General features: G+C 37.8%; 1 protein-coding gene across 3 annotated transcripts in view; it reads right to left on the minus strand.

Annotated features, from left to right (window-relative positions):
- Positions 1 to 14,609, minus strand: part of CACNA2D3 (calcium voltage-gated channel auxiliary subunit alpha2delta 3) — a 755,257-nt gene that overhangs the window by 509,403 nt on the left and 231,245 nt on the right. For all 3 annotated transcript variants that reach the window (XR_001368709.3, XM_075938900.1, XM_075938901.1), the window contains exon 4: positions 2,614 to 2,673. Coding sequence is in view for 2 of the 3 variants with exons in the window: in XM_075938900.1 (XP_075795015.1) it covers positions 2,614 to 2,673 (60 nt within the window). In the remaining variant the exon portion in view is untranslated. The remainder of the gene's footprint in view (positions 1 to 2,613; positions 2,674 to 14,609) is intronic.

Here is a 14,609-nt window from a genome sequence, read left to right on the forward strand (position 1 = left end):
TTTCCCACCACACCTTTGTATATAATCTGTGGAAGTTCTACCTTATGTGGTTTTTCACTTGGTGGCAGTATGTGTATAAATGAAAAATAATTTAAGAAGCTCACTTATTAATACAATTGGGAAATCCTCAAATATTTGCACATATGACTGATAGAGCTTTTCAAATACATTAAGTGCAGTTAGATGCCCAATCTCCAAGTGCAAGCAAATAGATTTTAGAAGTTCATCTGCCCCCAAATTGCTACAACTACAGCTCCTTGGTTCACTTTTCTGTTAAAACAAAGAACTTCTCAAGGCCAAATTCAGCCAGTTAAAGCTTTAAATTCAAATATGCCTGAGGAACATCACTGCCATTAATCAAACATGCAGTATTTGATGCTGGTGAGTTAGACAATCATATTACCTAGTTTGATTTATTTCTTTCACATAATGGGCACTTTTATTTATATCTCTTACCGCAGGTGTTTTTGTTGTTAACTTTGACAGATGCAAACATTTAAATGCTTAGATTATTATAAGGTACTATAGTATTTATTAAAATTCTTATAAGATAACTAAGGATAAAACCAATAAAGTTATTAAGAATAAAACCCATAATGAACTGAAGTTGACCCAAAGAGACCAAAGAGAATTCCAGAGAGATAAAAAGAAATCTTCCAGCTGTGATTTCCCTAACCTGGTATTTTTCTACAAACAATACAAATATTAATATAACTGTATATTGCCTTTACAGCATTCTTATGAAGTGATAGAAGACTGCCTATACTGTCATCAAAGCATAGATAAGGATTCTGGACCAATAAAAAATACCAAAATAGTTTCTTTATATGCTTTTGAATTTTCAAGAGCAATGCGGATCAGATGAAGAGTGTAGGATGGTGCTGTGTAGCTTACTGTTGATTTAAACTCCCTTCACATTATCGCCCATATTTGGGGTAAGGCATAAGAAGCTTTGCAAATTCCTTTTCCCCAGCAAAATTACTGAAAGATTTCTGTCCCTTCAACTTGAATGGACACAATCAAATCATTCTGATTTTATATTGAGCAGATGGTGGTATGAGATTTTTGATAAACAACAACAATCTCCTAGTAAGGGTTGCAGAGGGGTCATTGAAACTAAGATTAACAATTGATTAGTTTTAATGGACCATGGCAGTAATAAACAACAGAGCACTACACAGATTGTCCTGTTAAGGCTGCTGACACAAATGGCTTTTAACTGGCTTCCTAAAAGTGTTAATGTCCTCAAAGCCTCAACAAATGAAGGACTTTGTCAAAGTGAGAACCATTCTCAGTGAAGAGGCTTTACCATACACATTTAAAACAGTCATCCATAAATGTGCTCCTGATTTATTTAGACAACAGATGGAACGTCTTCTAGGCAAGAAGTTCAGAAAAAGAAATGCAGTAAGCTTTCCATGGGAATTCAGTAGAAGTCTAGGCAATCTAAATCCAGACAGATAAAACACTAATACAATTATGAAGAATCACTACTTCTAATGTCAACATTTTTATCTTAATTTCAAAGCTTTCTAACCCACCTTCCTTTTCCTTAACTCTAAATAGGTCACTCTTGAAATTCACTTCCTATGACAGATTTAATGCCTTATTTCATAGGGAATCAACTATTCCACACCAGATTTTTAATATAAAAAGATATTTTGTTATGACTAGAAAATAATGATGGTAAGCTCTGAAAACAGAACTTAGAGTGATGATTCTAAGAATGGAGAAGAGTGTGCTCTTCCTCCCCTTTCCTTAAATCTATTTATTTTATGTTTACTGCTCAACATTAAGACAGACAGACTCTTGATGAATTTCCATAGAAAATGTTACAAGACAATCTACATAGTGAAACCAATCTAAATAATAGTTTTGCCTAACATGGCAAGGGAACAGAAATTCATAACAGACAGAAAAATATTTACTAATTTAAATGTTGAAGTATTGGTACAATACATACTTTATTATTATGCTATCTCCTATTATTTTATCGTCTGATAGATTTGTAATCTTATATGCTTTGCCTTGTTTTCTTAAAGCTTTTTCGATATTTTTTTATCATATTTCCCATTTTTTCCCTTTTCTTGTAGTCTCACTTCAGTACACTGAAAAAGACTCCATTTTGATACAATGACGGTAGAATACTCTGTGTCAAAAAGACTTTTCTGCACTAGTCATTGATCCAAACACAAACCATTTGCACAGTCCAATGCCACTCTAATCCCATCCCTATAGATTTCCAGCCCATTTGCAAATTCAACTCTCCAAAGAGCAATTTCTTCCCACTACTTTGCAACTATGAAACATGTTGCTAATTACTGTGTTTAAAAATCTTGACTTAAGTAATCATGAAGGGAATTTAAATGAAACCTCTAAAAGGGTAAAATCCACCAGCTAGGTCTCCCAACATGCAAACATGAGTACTTAACTTCTCAATATACTGAGCCAATTTCCATTAATTCCATTTTCTGTAATAAGTATCCCTCTATTACTCACATGGTTGGCTTTCCACAGTAGTCCTTGGAGTAAAAACACAAAGCTATTCTGTATAATCCTTTATAATATGTTCTAATGGTAATTTTTTTTTAAAGAAAAACAATTACTAATTACCTGTAAATCAGCATCAAATTCATGTTTCAAGTGAGCATCCTCTGCAGCTTCAACAAGACGCTTTAAAAAAAAGGAGAAAACAATAAGTACATTGCTGGCATGAACGGATATCGTTAAATCCTAGGGGTGCTTCCAAAATTATTTAAAACAATTACTAGTGAAATGGATAACTCATTGTCACCATGTAAAATGGTGCTTCAATTATATAAAAAGACACTGAGTCAGATTCTTTAAAGAGTTTAACACCAGATGCTTCAAGTGGTCAGTATCAGCAATTCCTGATTTTCAAATGAGCTCATCTGTCATTAACATGAAAGTAAGGGCCCAATCTTTCAAGTTTTTAGCACCCAACAGCGCCCTTTATGACACTTAAACAGCAAGCTTTTTAGAGGACACAACACCAATGTGATAAACCATTTTGAAAATATGGCTGCTAATTTGGTGAAGAAGAGTTGAACTCTTTTCAATCTCGTCCTACATGTAATTTGAAAGCTTTCCTTTCCCTTCCCCCACAAAAAGATGCAGAAGTTATCGTTGATTATAAACAACTGAAATTAAAATGGGATTCTGGAGAATGGTTAAAACATAAGGGATTTAAAAACTAGAAATTAATTTTTATTCTTCTAGCATGTAGTAGGTATAATGCTCTTTTTGGAGAATGAACACAAAATTTCCTATTAAAACAATTAATTTCAATGTATACTCCTAGTATATGGACTCTTCTCAAATACCATCACTCTTAAAAAGGAGAAAAAATATATATATTTTTTCCTCTTAATGATGTTAAAAATTCCGTTTTTAGCTTCCTTGTGAATAATGCTTCCGTATTGAGATTTTACCAAATATAGACACTACTAAATGTAATTCTTTATTCTTACTCAAAAACGCAACATGTAAGTGTTCGAACCAGACATTTTGCTCCATAAAAAACATGATATTCCTTCCATAAATGTATTTTAGTTTTTATGCTATTGTAATTTTGAATATTCTTGTTAAACAGACATGTGCCTGATTTTTTAATTATTATTCTAAATCCTTCCAGATAAAGGACTGGATAATTTCATGATCAACAATAAACTTTTTATATAAGTGACAAGAAAGGTAATTAAACATCATACTCCAAGTGTAAGAATCTTAGATACAGTGGAAACTCAGACTTACAATACCTTGTGGGACATATCACAGTAATACCAACCCTGGTACTTTCCCTTGCAACAAACCCCGTTGCCAGCTTTGTCCACATATTCACTCTGCTGATACCATTATTGGGTCTAACCAAGTGAGTTATAAGATCAAGAATACATATTCCTGCGCATCCAGAAATATAATTTGTGCTATCATGTGCCGAAAATGTCCGTCTGCTATGTACATTGGACAAACGTCTCAGACACTTCGCCAAAGGATCAATGCCCACAAAACAGAAATTAGACAGGATCATAAAGAAAAAACAGTTTCTTGCCATTTCAACCAGAAAGGACACTGTCTCGACGACCTACATGCATCCTACTCCAGAAGACTTTCAAATCTGCACTTGAAAGGGAATCCTCTGAACTGTCATTCATGCTAAAATTCGACACTCTCCGCAGGGGGTTGAACAAAGACACCAACTACCTTACCCATTACAAAGATAGCTTCCCCAATTATCACCTCTAATACCATTAGCTCACAGACCTTTCCCCACCTCTAATATCGTTAACTCACAGACATTTACCTTTCTTTCCCCCACCCCCTCCATCACCCTTCTGTTCTGAAATGTGATTTGTCCTTTTCATATGTGTTCATTTTTTTTAAATGTATCCTTTGGTATATATGGTTGTGACTATTTTCTTCCACTATTTGATCTGAGGAAGTGGGTCTGGCCCTCGAAAGCTCATCATCTAATAAACCATCTTGTTAGTGCTACATAGTCCTGTATTTTGTTACAATACCTTGGGAAGAGTAGAATGATTTGGTTATTCTTTCAAAAACTTACCACTGAACATTGACTTTATACAACTTTGAAACTTTGCTAGGCAGAAGAAAAATGCTCCTCCTTAATTTAAATGAAACAAGCGCAAAAATGGTAAGGTAAGGTTTCCTTACCTTATTAATTCTTTTTAAAAAAACTTTTCCTTTTCTTAGTAGTTTACATTTAACAGGTTACTACCAGTGTTCCCTCTAAGGTGCATGGCAGCACAACTTCACAGGTGATTAATCATCCCTGCCCAATCAGTCAGCTCCGTGCAGGAGCCCTGAGCCTCTGACTGGGCAGGGCTGATTAATCACCTGTAAAGCTCTACTGCCACTCATTTTAGAGGGAACACTGATTACTATGCTGTATTTTGTTCTTAAAATTTGTATTTATTTATTGCTTCTTCTGCTGACAAAGGCGGTGTGGGGTTGACTGGTCAGTTCAAGTGTTGAGAGTCTCTGGGTTAGGCTAAAAGGGGTTAAAAACAAGTGTGATATCATACTAGGAGTCTACTACAGGCCACCTACCCAGGTGGAAGAAGTGAATGGGGCTTTTTTTAAACAACTAACAATATCATCCAAAGCCCAAGATTTGGTGGTGATGGGGGACTTCAACTATCCAGATATATGTTGGGAAAATAACACAGCGGGGCACAGACTATCCAATAAGTTCTTGGACTACATTGGAGACAACTTTTTATTTCAGAAGGTTGAAAAAGTTACTGGGGGGAAGCTGTTCTAGATTTGATCCTAACAAATAGGGAGGAACTGGTTGAGAATTTGAAAGTGGAAGGCAGCTTGGGTGAAAGTGATCATGAAATCATAGAGGTCACAATTCTAAGGAAGGGTAGAAGGGAGAACAGCAAAATAGAGACAATGGATTTCAGGAAGGCGGATTTTGGTAAGCTCAGAGAGCTGATAGGTAAGGTCCCATGGGAATCAAGACTGAGGGGGAAAACAACTGAGGAGAGTTGGTAGTTTTTCAAAGGTAGTTTTTCAAAGTTTTTTGTTAAGGGCCCAAAAGCGAGCTATTCTGCTGCGTCAGAAAGATAGAAAATATGGCAAAAGACCACCTTGGTTTAACCAGGAGATCTTGCATGATCTAAAAATAAAAAGGAGTCATATAAAAAATGGAAAGTAGGACAAATTACAAAGAATTAATATAGGCAAACAACACAGGAATGCAGGGGCAAGATTAGAAAGGCAAAGGAAAAAAATGAGCTCAAACTAGCTACGGGAATAAAGGGAAACAAGAAGAATTTTTATAAATACATTAGAAGCAAGAAGAGGACAAAGGACAGGATAGGACTACTACTCAGTAAGGAGGGAGAAACAGTAACAGAAAACTTGGAAATGGCAGAGATGCTTAATGACTTCTTTGTTTCGGTCTTCATCAAGAAATCTGAAGGAATGCCTAAAACAGTGAATGCTAGTGAGAAGGGGGAAAGGTTTCAAAGGTAAAATAAAAAAAGAACAAGTTAAAAATCACCTAGAAAAGTTAGAGGCCTGCAAGTCACCAGGGCCTGACGAAATGCATCCTAGAATAGTCAAGGAGCTGACAGAGGAGGTATCTGAGCCTCTAGCTATCATCTTTGGAAAATCATGGGAGACAGGAGAGATTCCAGAAGACTGGAAAAGGGCAAATATAGTGCCCATTTATAAAAAGGGAAATAACAACAACCCAGGAAACTACAGACCAGTTAGTTTTACTTCTGTACCAGGGAAGATAATGGAGCAAGTAATTAATGAAATCATCTGTAAACACTTGGAAGGTGGCAAGGTGATAGGGAACAGCCAGCATGGATTTGTAAAGAATAAATCATGTCAAATCAATCTGATAGCTTTCTTTGATAGGATAACGAATCTTGTGGCTAAGGGAGAAGCGATGGATGTGGTATACCTAGACTTTAGTAAGGTGTTTGATACGGTCTCGCATGATATTCTTATCAACAATCTAGGCAAATACAACTTAGATGGGGCTTCAATTAGGTGGGTGCATAACTGGCTGGAAAGGTATAACAAGTGAGGTACTGCAGGGGTCTGTTTTGGGACAGGCTCTCTTCAATATCTTCATCAACAATTTAGACATTGGCATAGAAAGTACGCTTATTAAGTTTGCAGATGATACCAAGCTGGGAGAGGTTGCGAATGCTCTGGAGGATAGGGTCATAATTCAAAATTATCTGGACAAATTGGAGAAATGATCTGAGGTAAACAGGATGAAGTTTAATAAAGACAAATGTAAAGTGCTCCACTTAGGAAGGAACAATCAGTTTCACACATACAGACTGGGAAGTGACTGTCTAGGAAGGAGTACAGCAGAAAGGAATCTAGGGGTTATAGTGGAAAGCAAGCTGCATATGAGTCAGCAGTGTGATGCTGTTGCAAAAAAAAAAAAGCAAACATGATTCTGGGATGCATTAACAGGTGTGTTGTGAGCAAGACATGAGAAGTCATTCTTCCACTCTACTCTGCGCTGGTTAGGCCTCAGTTGGAGTTGTGTCCAGTTCTGGGCACCGCATTTCAAGAAAGATGTGGAGAAATTGGAGAGGGTCCAGAGAAGAGCAACAAGAATGATTAAAGGTCTAGGGAACATGACCTATGAAGGAAGGCTGAAAGAACTGGGTTTGTTTAGTTTAGAAAAGAGAAGACAGAGGGGACATGATAGCCGTTTTCAGGAATCTAAAAGGGGAGGGAGAAAACTTGTTCATTTTGGCCTCTGGGGATAGAACAAGAAGTAATGGGCTTAAACTGCAGCAAGGGAGATTTAGGTTGGACATTAGGAAAAAGTTCCTAACTGTCAGGGTAGTCAACCACTGGAATAAATTGCCCAGGGAGGTTGTGGAATCTCCATCTCTGGAGATATTTAAGAGTAGGTTAGATAAATATGTATCAGGGATGGTCTAGACAGTATTTGGTTCTGCCATGGGGGTAGGGGACTGGACTCGATGACCTCTTGAGGTCCCTTTCAGTCCTAGTATTCTATGATTCATAACGCTCGTTGCTTGTAACTCAGAGATTCTCCATGACATTTAGTTAGCTGAGATACTCTTATACACAATATCTATTTTTATACTATTAAAAACCCATCTTAACATTCATGGTGGCTATTGCAATCTACAAATCTTTTCTGTATACATGGTGGCTATTTCAATCTACAAATCGTGTGTGTGTGTGTGTGCGCGCGCGTAAAACAAAAATACCACAGAATAAATATGTATTTGAATGGTCTAACCCCACACCAACTGTAGCATGTTTTAAAAATTAATTATTGCTCACACTCTGCTCTATCACCCTAGCAAAAAGCTAAAACCAGTTTAAATAATTTAGCCTTTTATCAAAGAAAAAGAAAAAAAACATTGAGGGCCAAACAAAAGGCTTGACAATACATACAAGTAAGAGTGTATCCCTGCCTTTTTTTTAAAACCAAAACTGGACTATAAATTGCTTGTTTGGAAGTTTCCCTTTGAGTGTACAGTATAGAAGACCATGACTATGATGGGTATGTTTAATTAAACACAGGCACTGGACCGGAAAGCAGGTCAGACTTATTCATACAAGTGAAGTTGAGGTTAAAGGGCAGACATCAAGCTTTTCTCCCCCCTTTCCACATTGACGCATTTACTAGTTCAGTGGCACAGAAATTATTCCAGTATATCATGAAGAACCCAATACTTGAAACTCATTATCTAGATCTAGAGGCTATAAAACTGTAATTCATAGGGTTTTTTATATAGTTTGTATTGACACCAATGTTCCTAAATTAAATTTTTTCTCTCCAGTGAAATAAACTTAAGTAAAATTTCTCTCTATAGATGAGAAATTACCAACCTCATGTTCTTGTGGTAATGATGAAGAAACTAAGGAAAGGAAACATCAAAATAAAGATCACTAATTGGTTGGTACCTCCTACTTTTAAATATATATAACGATTAAGATTATTATTATTAAAAATATGGCCCATGGCATGTTTGGCACTGCTCCACACAAGGGGTCCCCCACACAAGGGATCTCCTCTCGTTGTTGGAAAGATGGGCTGTTCCCCTGAGACAACAAGATGACAAAAGCTTTGTACAAAGAATGTAATACATACACACATACAGTGCATATTCAGTATTATTCTACCGAATGCATTTATTTTAATATTTCTCTGTACTAAGATAAAGGAGATCAGGAAATCTAGGGAGAGATGTGGAAAAGGTAAACTAGTTATGAGGTAATACCACATAATGACACATTACTAAATCTATGCAGATTAAATCATAACAAATTATATTCAAAATAAATCATTTTTCATAAAAGTACCCAAAGGAACACGAGGACAAGAATATAAAAACCATATGTAGCATTGCAACATTTTTATGTTAAAGCCCCATTTTAAAATATTTTCATGGCAAAATACTTTACCTAAGAATGATTTCTAAGTATTTGGAATGATTAGTAATTTTCACCTAATGGTTAATAAAGACATACTTGGAATAAACACCAAGACATTTTCATTAGAGGAAATATGCTCTGAAGCCCTGGGGTAGAAGTATGTCTCCTTGCACTACTCTCAGGACTTCACAGTAGGAGCAGCGCACGTAGACATACGAACCCTGTGCCACAGTGGCATGCAATTCACCAGCTGAGTGCAGCATCTGTACTCCACAAGACAAGAACAATCTCATTCTATATTCACAATGCCTCACAGTGCACTCTCTAATCATATTTGTATGTCCTAATGTAAACTAACCTTCAAGAATATAGACCTGGAATGCTGTACATTATTAACCTACAGTTGCCATTGTGATCCCCCTGCATGCCACCCAATAAAACCTAGCAATCACTAAATAAATACACCTGTTCTACACACCCAATCTTAAAACATATTCTATTTAAAAACATGAAGCAACACTGGAATCAAAAAATGCCCTGTGAAAATTAACCTAATTAAACAAGCGTCCCAGTAATTACACATCATTTAGATGTAAAGACTGATAAATCCACTTAATTAAATAGATTTACACAGTGTGTCTGGTTTAGGTTTGGATTCTTTGAAAGGGCATTTCAGTGTCTTGACAGTATAATACAAATGCCTTTATGTGTTATCTTGTTGTCTAGGATGATGCTCTCTTTTATGACTAAGACCTTGAATTCAACCTACAGAAAGGCTTAAATAATAGAATCTAAAGTTATTATGATGCGTGAATAAGAGGTTTATTCACTTACTATCTTGCATATTTTCTTGTTTTCAAGCTGATTTTATACAAATCTATCAGCCATGCACCAGAAAAATATGTAATAAATGGTACTGTGAATTTAGCATTAACAGCACCAGGGGGCAATAATGCCTATACAAAACTTATATAGGTAACTTTTTATTAGACCCTTCCAAAGTGTTGTTTTTATACTGAAACAAACCTTGGATGTCAACATGAAAGCAGAACTGTCGGGTTCTGCCCTACAGTTGTCCCTAAGGAAGAAGTCTTTTAGTAAGGCAGAAAAGTCTTTCTACCATTATAAGTGTTTTCTGTGCCATCATCACCAGTTCCCAGATATTAGCTCAGGTTCTGCTTCAACCCTCAGGCAACTCCTAAGTCCATATCCATACATAACCACCCATCCTGTGTTTCCTCCTTCTCTGGTGCACCACAGCTTTCTCATTAGGACATCACTTCAGGAGCTGCTGAAGAGCTCAGTTCTGTGGCAAACAAATGACGGTACCCTCCATGAAACTTGCTCAAATATTGACCACTCTCACCAGCAGAACCACTCTAGTTCTCAATGACGTGGGTATCTCTACACCTATGGGTTGTGCAGAGTATTCTCAATACTCAATATTTTCTAATTTTTCCTGGTAACTATGTCAGACCTAACATCTGTGAATTTTCAGAGATCCAAAAATTACATAGCAGAGCGGACAAAAGTGTCTGCTTTATTTTGTAAAGTTAATGAGCCCAAATACAGTGAGGATTTTTATGGAGAAATTCTTATATCTTATGATTTCTTAATGTCTCTTAGATCACTATATCTTCAGCTCTTACTTTTGTTATCTAAAATACATTTATTGACAGCTCCCTATGTTCAAAAAGAAAAAGAAAAACAACATACAATATTGCATCTAATTTTCACTGAATTTTGCATGCCTGCCTAGAGATCTTGCTATGATCTAGGGAACACACTTCTTGAACTTCATAGCGTATTCCAATTTTTCTTATTATCCTCTTGATTCTTAATATATTGCTAACTCTATTCAAAGAATAATAGCAGAATAATCATGTAGCTAATTTAACACCTGCAGGTTCCCAAGAGAGGCAAGCAAAGACTATTTAGCCAAGTTGATAAATACCTTATACTGCAAATGTACTGAGTAACTCATAATTATGGTAATGTATTTATTAATATTTCTATTACCTTTTTGTGATTTTATTTCTTTATGCTTTTCTAAAATACAAAATAAAATGTGACAAAGAAAAGATAGACTACATTTGTTATAGATAAAATTAATGGGAATCAAGCATCCAGATTACCTAGACAGCTTTCAAAATCTCAGCCTAAACTTTTAAATAATACATTTAAAACAAAATCTGCAAATTATGTGGCATACCATATATAATAGAATCTTATAAGGGTTTTATTAGCTTGAGTTTGGGGTGGCTACTTTGTCAGATGTGATTACATCAAATGTGGTCACCTATCAAAGTCCACTGGAAACTTCACCCTGTCCATTGAAGAGGAAGTGCGGGGGACGGGGGGGCGGGAGAGGTGCAGCAAAGGTCCCCTCAAGTCTCCTCCAGCCCCTGCTACAGGTCCTTATACCATCTTTTTGAAATTATACCTCACCTCCTGGTAGATACCCAAAGGCGTTCTTGGCGCAAACAAAAGGAAGTCCTCTACCTTCTTTCCTTTCCTATTGGAGAGGGAAGCCCATGGAAAAACAATTAAGAGTGACTAGGAATTCAAGTGGACTTCTTGGGTCATCCGTGGTGCTTAGACTAAATGGAATCTACCTCCAGCCTGTAGCCAGACAGAAAGCCCCCTCCCCCCTCTCTTTCTCTCTCTCCCCGTTCCTCCCTCTGACATCCTTGGGAGAGAGAATCCTTGGGAGCGAAACTCTGTCTTCAAGGGCTCCAGGGCCTCTAGAGGTGCTGGTATAACAATGGCCCTGGATGCTAGACAGAAACCAGAGAACAGCGACAATTGGGCCAGCAGGCGGTCCGGGAGCCTTGGGCTACCTATGGCTGGTACCAGTATTATTACGCCTACACACACCGTCCCAGAAGAGGAATCTGTCACCCCATCAGAAAAAGAATGTCCAGCCCTAATGATTTAGTTACCACCACCTCACAGGTGCAAATTAAGCTTCGGACCCCCTGCGGGAATGGGCATCACAAAGACGTTCCAACTTAATTGGCATTTTAATGACAAGAGAAGCGTTTACGTGACCACAGGGGTATAAAGTAGGGCCCTGTGCCCCACTCTCATTGGAGATCCACCCACACACCTGCTGGTCAGGCGGTCTTGGACCCCCGAGACTTTAAGGATGCCTTAGTCTCGTACTGACTGCTTCCCATTGGGATTGAGAGGAACTGGTTTTGCCGGAGTAAGGATCGCAGGGGTGAGACTATACCTGCTGGGTGTCTATTTTACATGCATTTAATAAGAGCTCAGAGAACGAAAAGGGTTTCATGGTACCTGTAAGTGACTTTTATTGTAATTTCTGTCTTGTCCTTTAGTAGTGGCTGTGTTATCTGTAACACAGCAGTAACATTTAACAGCTAAGCTTGCCTTGTAACAATAAAATAGTAACAGTTTAAGCTTTAACCTGACTCCTCCTGTTGCTGTAACAGAACCAGACACAATTAAAAGGATCACAGCCAGTCAGGGGTAAACACAGTATTGGGTTGTTCCACCTCCACGGGGCAAACCCTCGGGGCACCTGTCAGCCTCCCTTGGATGCCCGCTGTAAAGGGACCCTGTTCTAGCAGTTCAAGACTCAGGCGTGTAATAGGGCTCACAGACCACTCACTGCCCCGGCCACCGGCTAACACAGCCCCTCCTAGCAGACTGAGCTGCTCTGAGGCTGGGTCATGCAGTTTACGTAGTAGTAAGGTTGATTGATAGCTTCCTCTCACCAAGGGTGTCTGAAGCAGGGCAGTCCTATTGCTGTTCACCAGCCTTTCCTCTGGTAGGTTTTCTCCTTTTAAACTCCTCTCCCCCAGCCAGAAAAAGGCTTGTAGGTGTGCCTCACTGGTGCCGAGCAGGCCAATTGAGCTAATTAGTTTCCCGTCTGGCATTGTCAGGTCACAAAGTGATCACAACTTTCATATGAGGGCAAGGAGCATGGCCTAAAATATCTGACAACTCTTGGACTCTCTGGGGAGAAAATGTACTAGAAATGATGAAGCTGAGTACCCTGCACTGTTGACTACCTCACATTGGGAGAATGACTTCCGCAAGCATCATGATGCCATGGGGGCTCCAAGTATTGGAAATGTTGGGGGTTCCTGAGAGGCATGTGCTCCCCACCCTCTTTCAGGAGGTCCCCAGATCCTTCATGGAGCTCTAGCCCTCAGTTACCCTGTAGTTGGCTGCAGACCAAAAAGAATGGGAGAGCATGCTAAACAGCCACTGTTCTACACCCTTCTGTATCCCCCTAGTTTGCTTCTCCGAACTGCACAGTTGAGGGAACTCTCTCAAAGGAAGAGACGAGAAGAAGGGAGAAAAGATAAAGCTAAGCCTTTGCTTCTAGTCCTCAACTGTTTATGCTTTCTTTCATTATCATCATTTGCTCTGTGTAAGAGCTAAAGCTCATTGTATTATGCAGCCCTCAAATGCATTACAGTTTTATATATTTACCAATCTGAACCAGGTGTCAGCAATAAAAACCTGACTTGACAGGTATGAGAACGGTAGGTTGGTGTGCTTATACAAATTGCTGGATGCAAGCATGCAGGCCCTGCATTCAATTTTACCTTGTGAAAATCAGGACCCATTCCACTGAAAACAATAGATGATTTTTTGTTTATTTGTTTCCAGAAGGGATAATTTTGTGTTTTTGTGTCATGTCATTAGACCATGACATTTCTCATCCACTGGCTACTAGAATATGTAAATCTGCTAGGCAATTTACATGTCTCTTAAAAAGAGTTTTATTTGACTTGGCTTTTAATTAGAATCTTTTATGCTCCTTTAGCAACTACCTCACATTTTAGATTAAGTCACTGAATTACAAAGTGATTTATAACAAATGTCATGAAAAACCTAAATAAATAATGTTGAAATAAAAATATTTTAAATAGACAATATTATTTTTTCCACTGACTCTCATTTCTGCTGCAGGGAATGTGATTATTTTCATTTCATCTGGATTCTTCTAAGACAACTAAAAACTTAAATTCATTCAATACTAATTAAACAGTTGTCATGGCTCCTGGGAAAATAATCACCAAATTAAGGGGAAAAGAACAGTTTTAGATAACTTATTTTGAACTCTTCAAAGAGTGCTATCACCAATTACCTCTTATCCATAGATGGTACAAAATACACTACATAGAAAACAACCCTCATTAATTATGTCTTCCATTACAATAAAAGGCACAATAAAGAAATGGAAAGACCAATGACCACTAGTTTCAGAGACTGTTGAGGTGAACTGTATATCATTTTTTCTAGTAATAAATACTAAAAAACCGTGATCCTAAAATATTTGCACTACAGTTTCAAAATCTGTATTAGAACTAGCGTTCCCTCTATTTTTTCCATCCATAGGTGCAGTACATTTTATTATGTGCACTGACACATGTAAATGTGCACCACCAGTAGAAACACATGCTGCTGGCTCTGGGCATTGTGCATGCTTTTCTAATCAGCTGGGCAGCATTTCAATTTCTCCTGGGTAGCCACCCAAGTGCACAGCTTAGAGGGAACATTGATTAGAATTTAGGAATTCCCATTTCCCTTTGGTGGGCAGTAGATAAATACAATACAGTGTTTGTCAATAAATATAGGGTTTGAGCCAAAATCCACTGAAATCAATGTAAAGATTCACTAGATTAGGCCCT

Source organism: Pelodiscus sinensis, chromosome 11 (genome assembly GCF_049634645.1).
Source record: "Pelodiscus sinensis isolate JC-2024 chromosome 11, ASM4963464v1, whole genome shotgun sequence".
Lineage (NCBI taxonomy): Eukaryota > Metazoa > Chordata > Testudines > Trionychidae > Pelodiscus > Pelodiscus sinensis.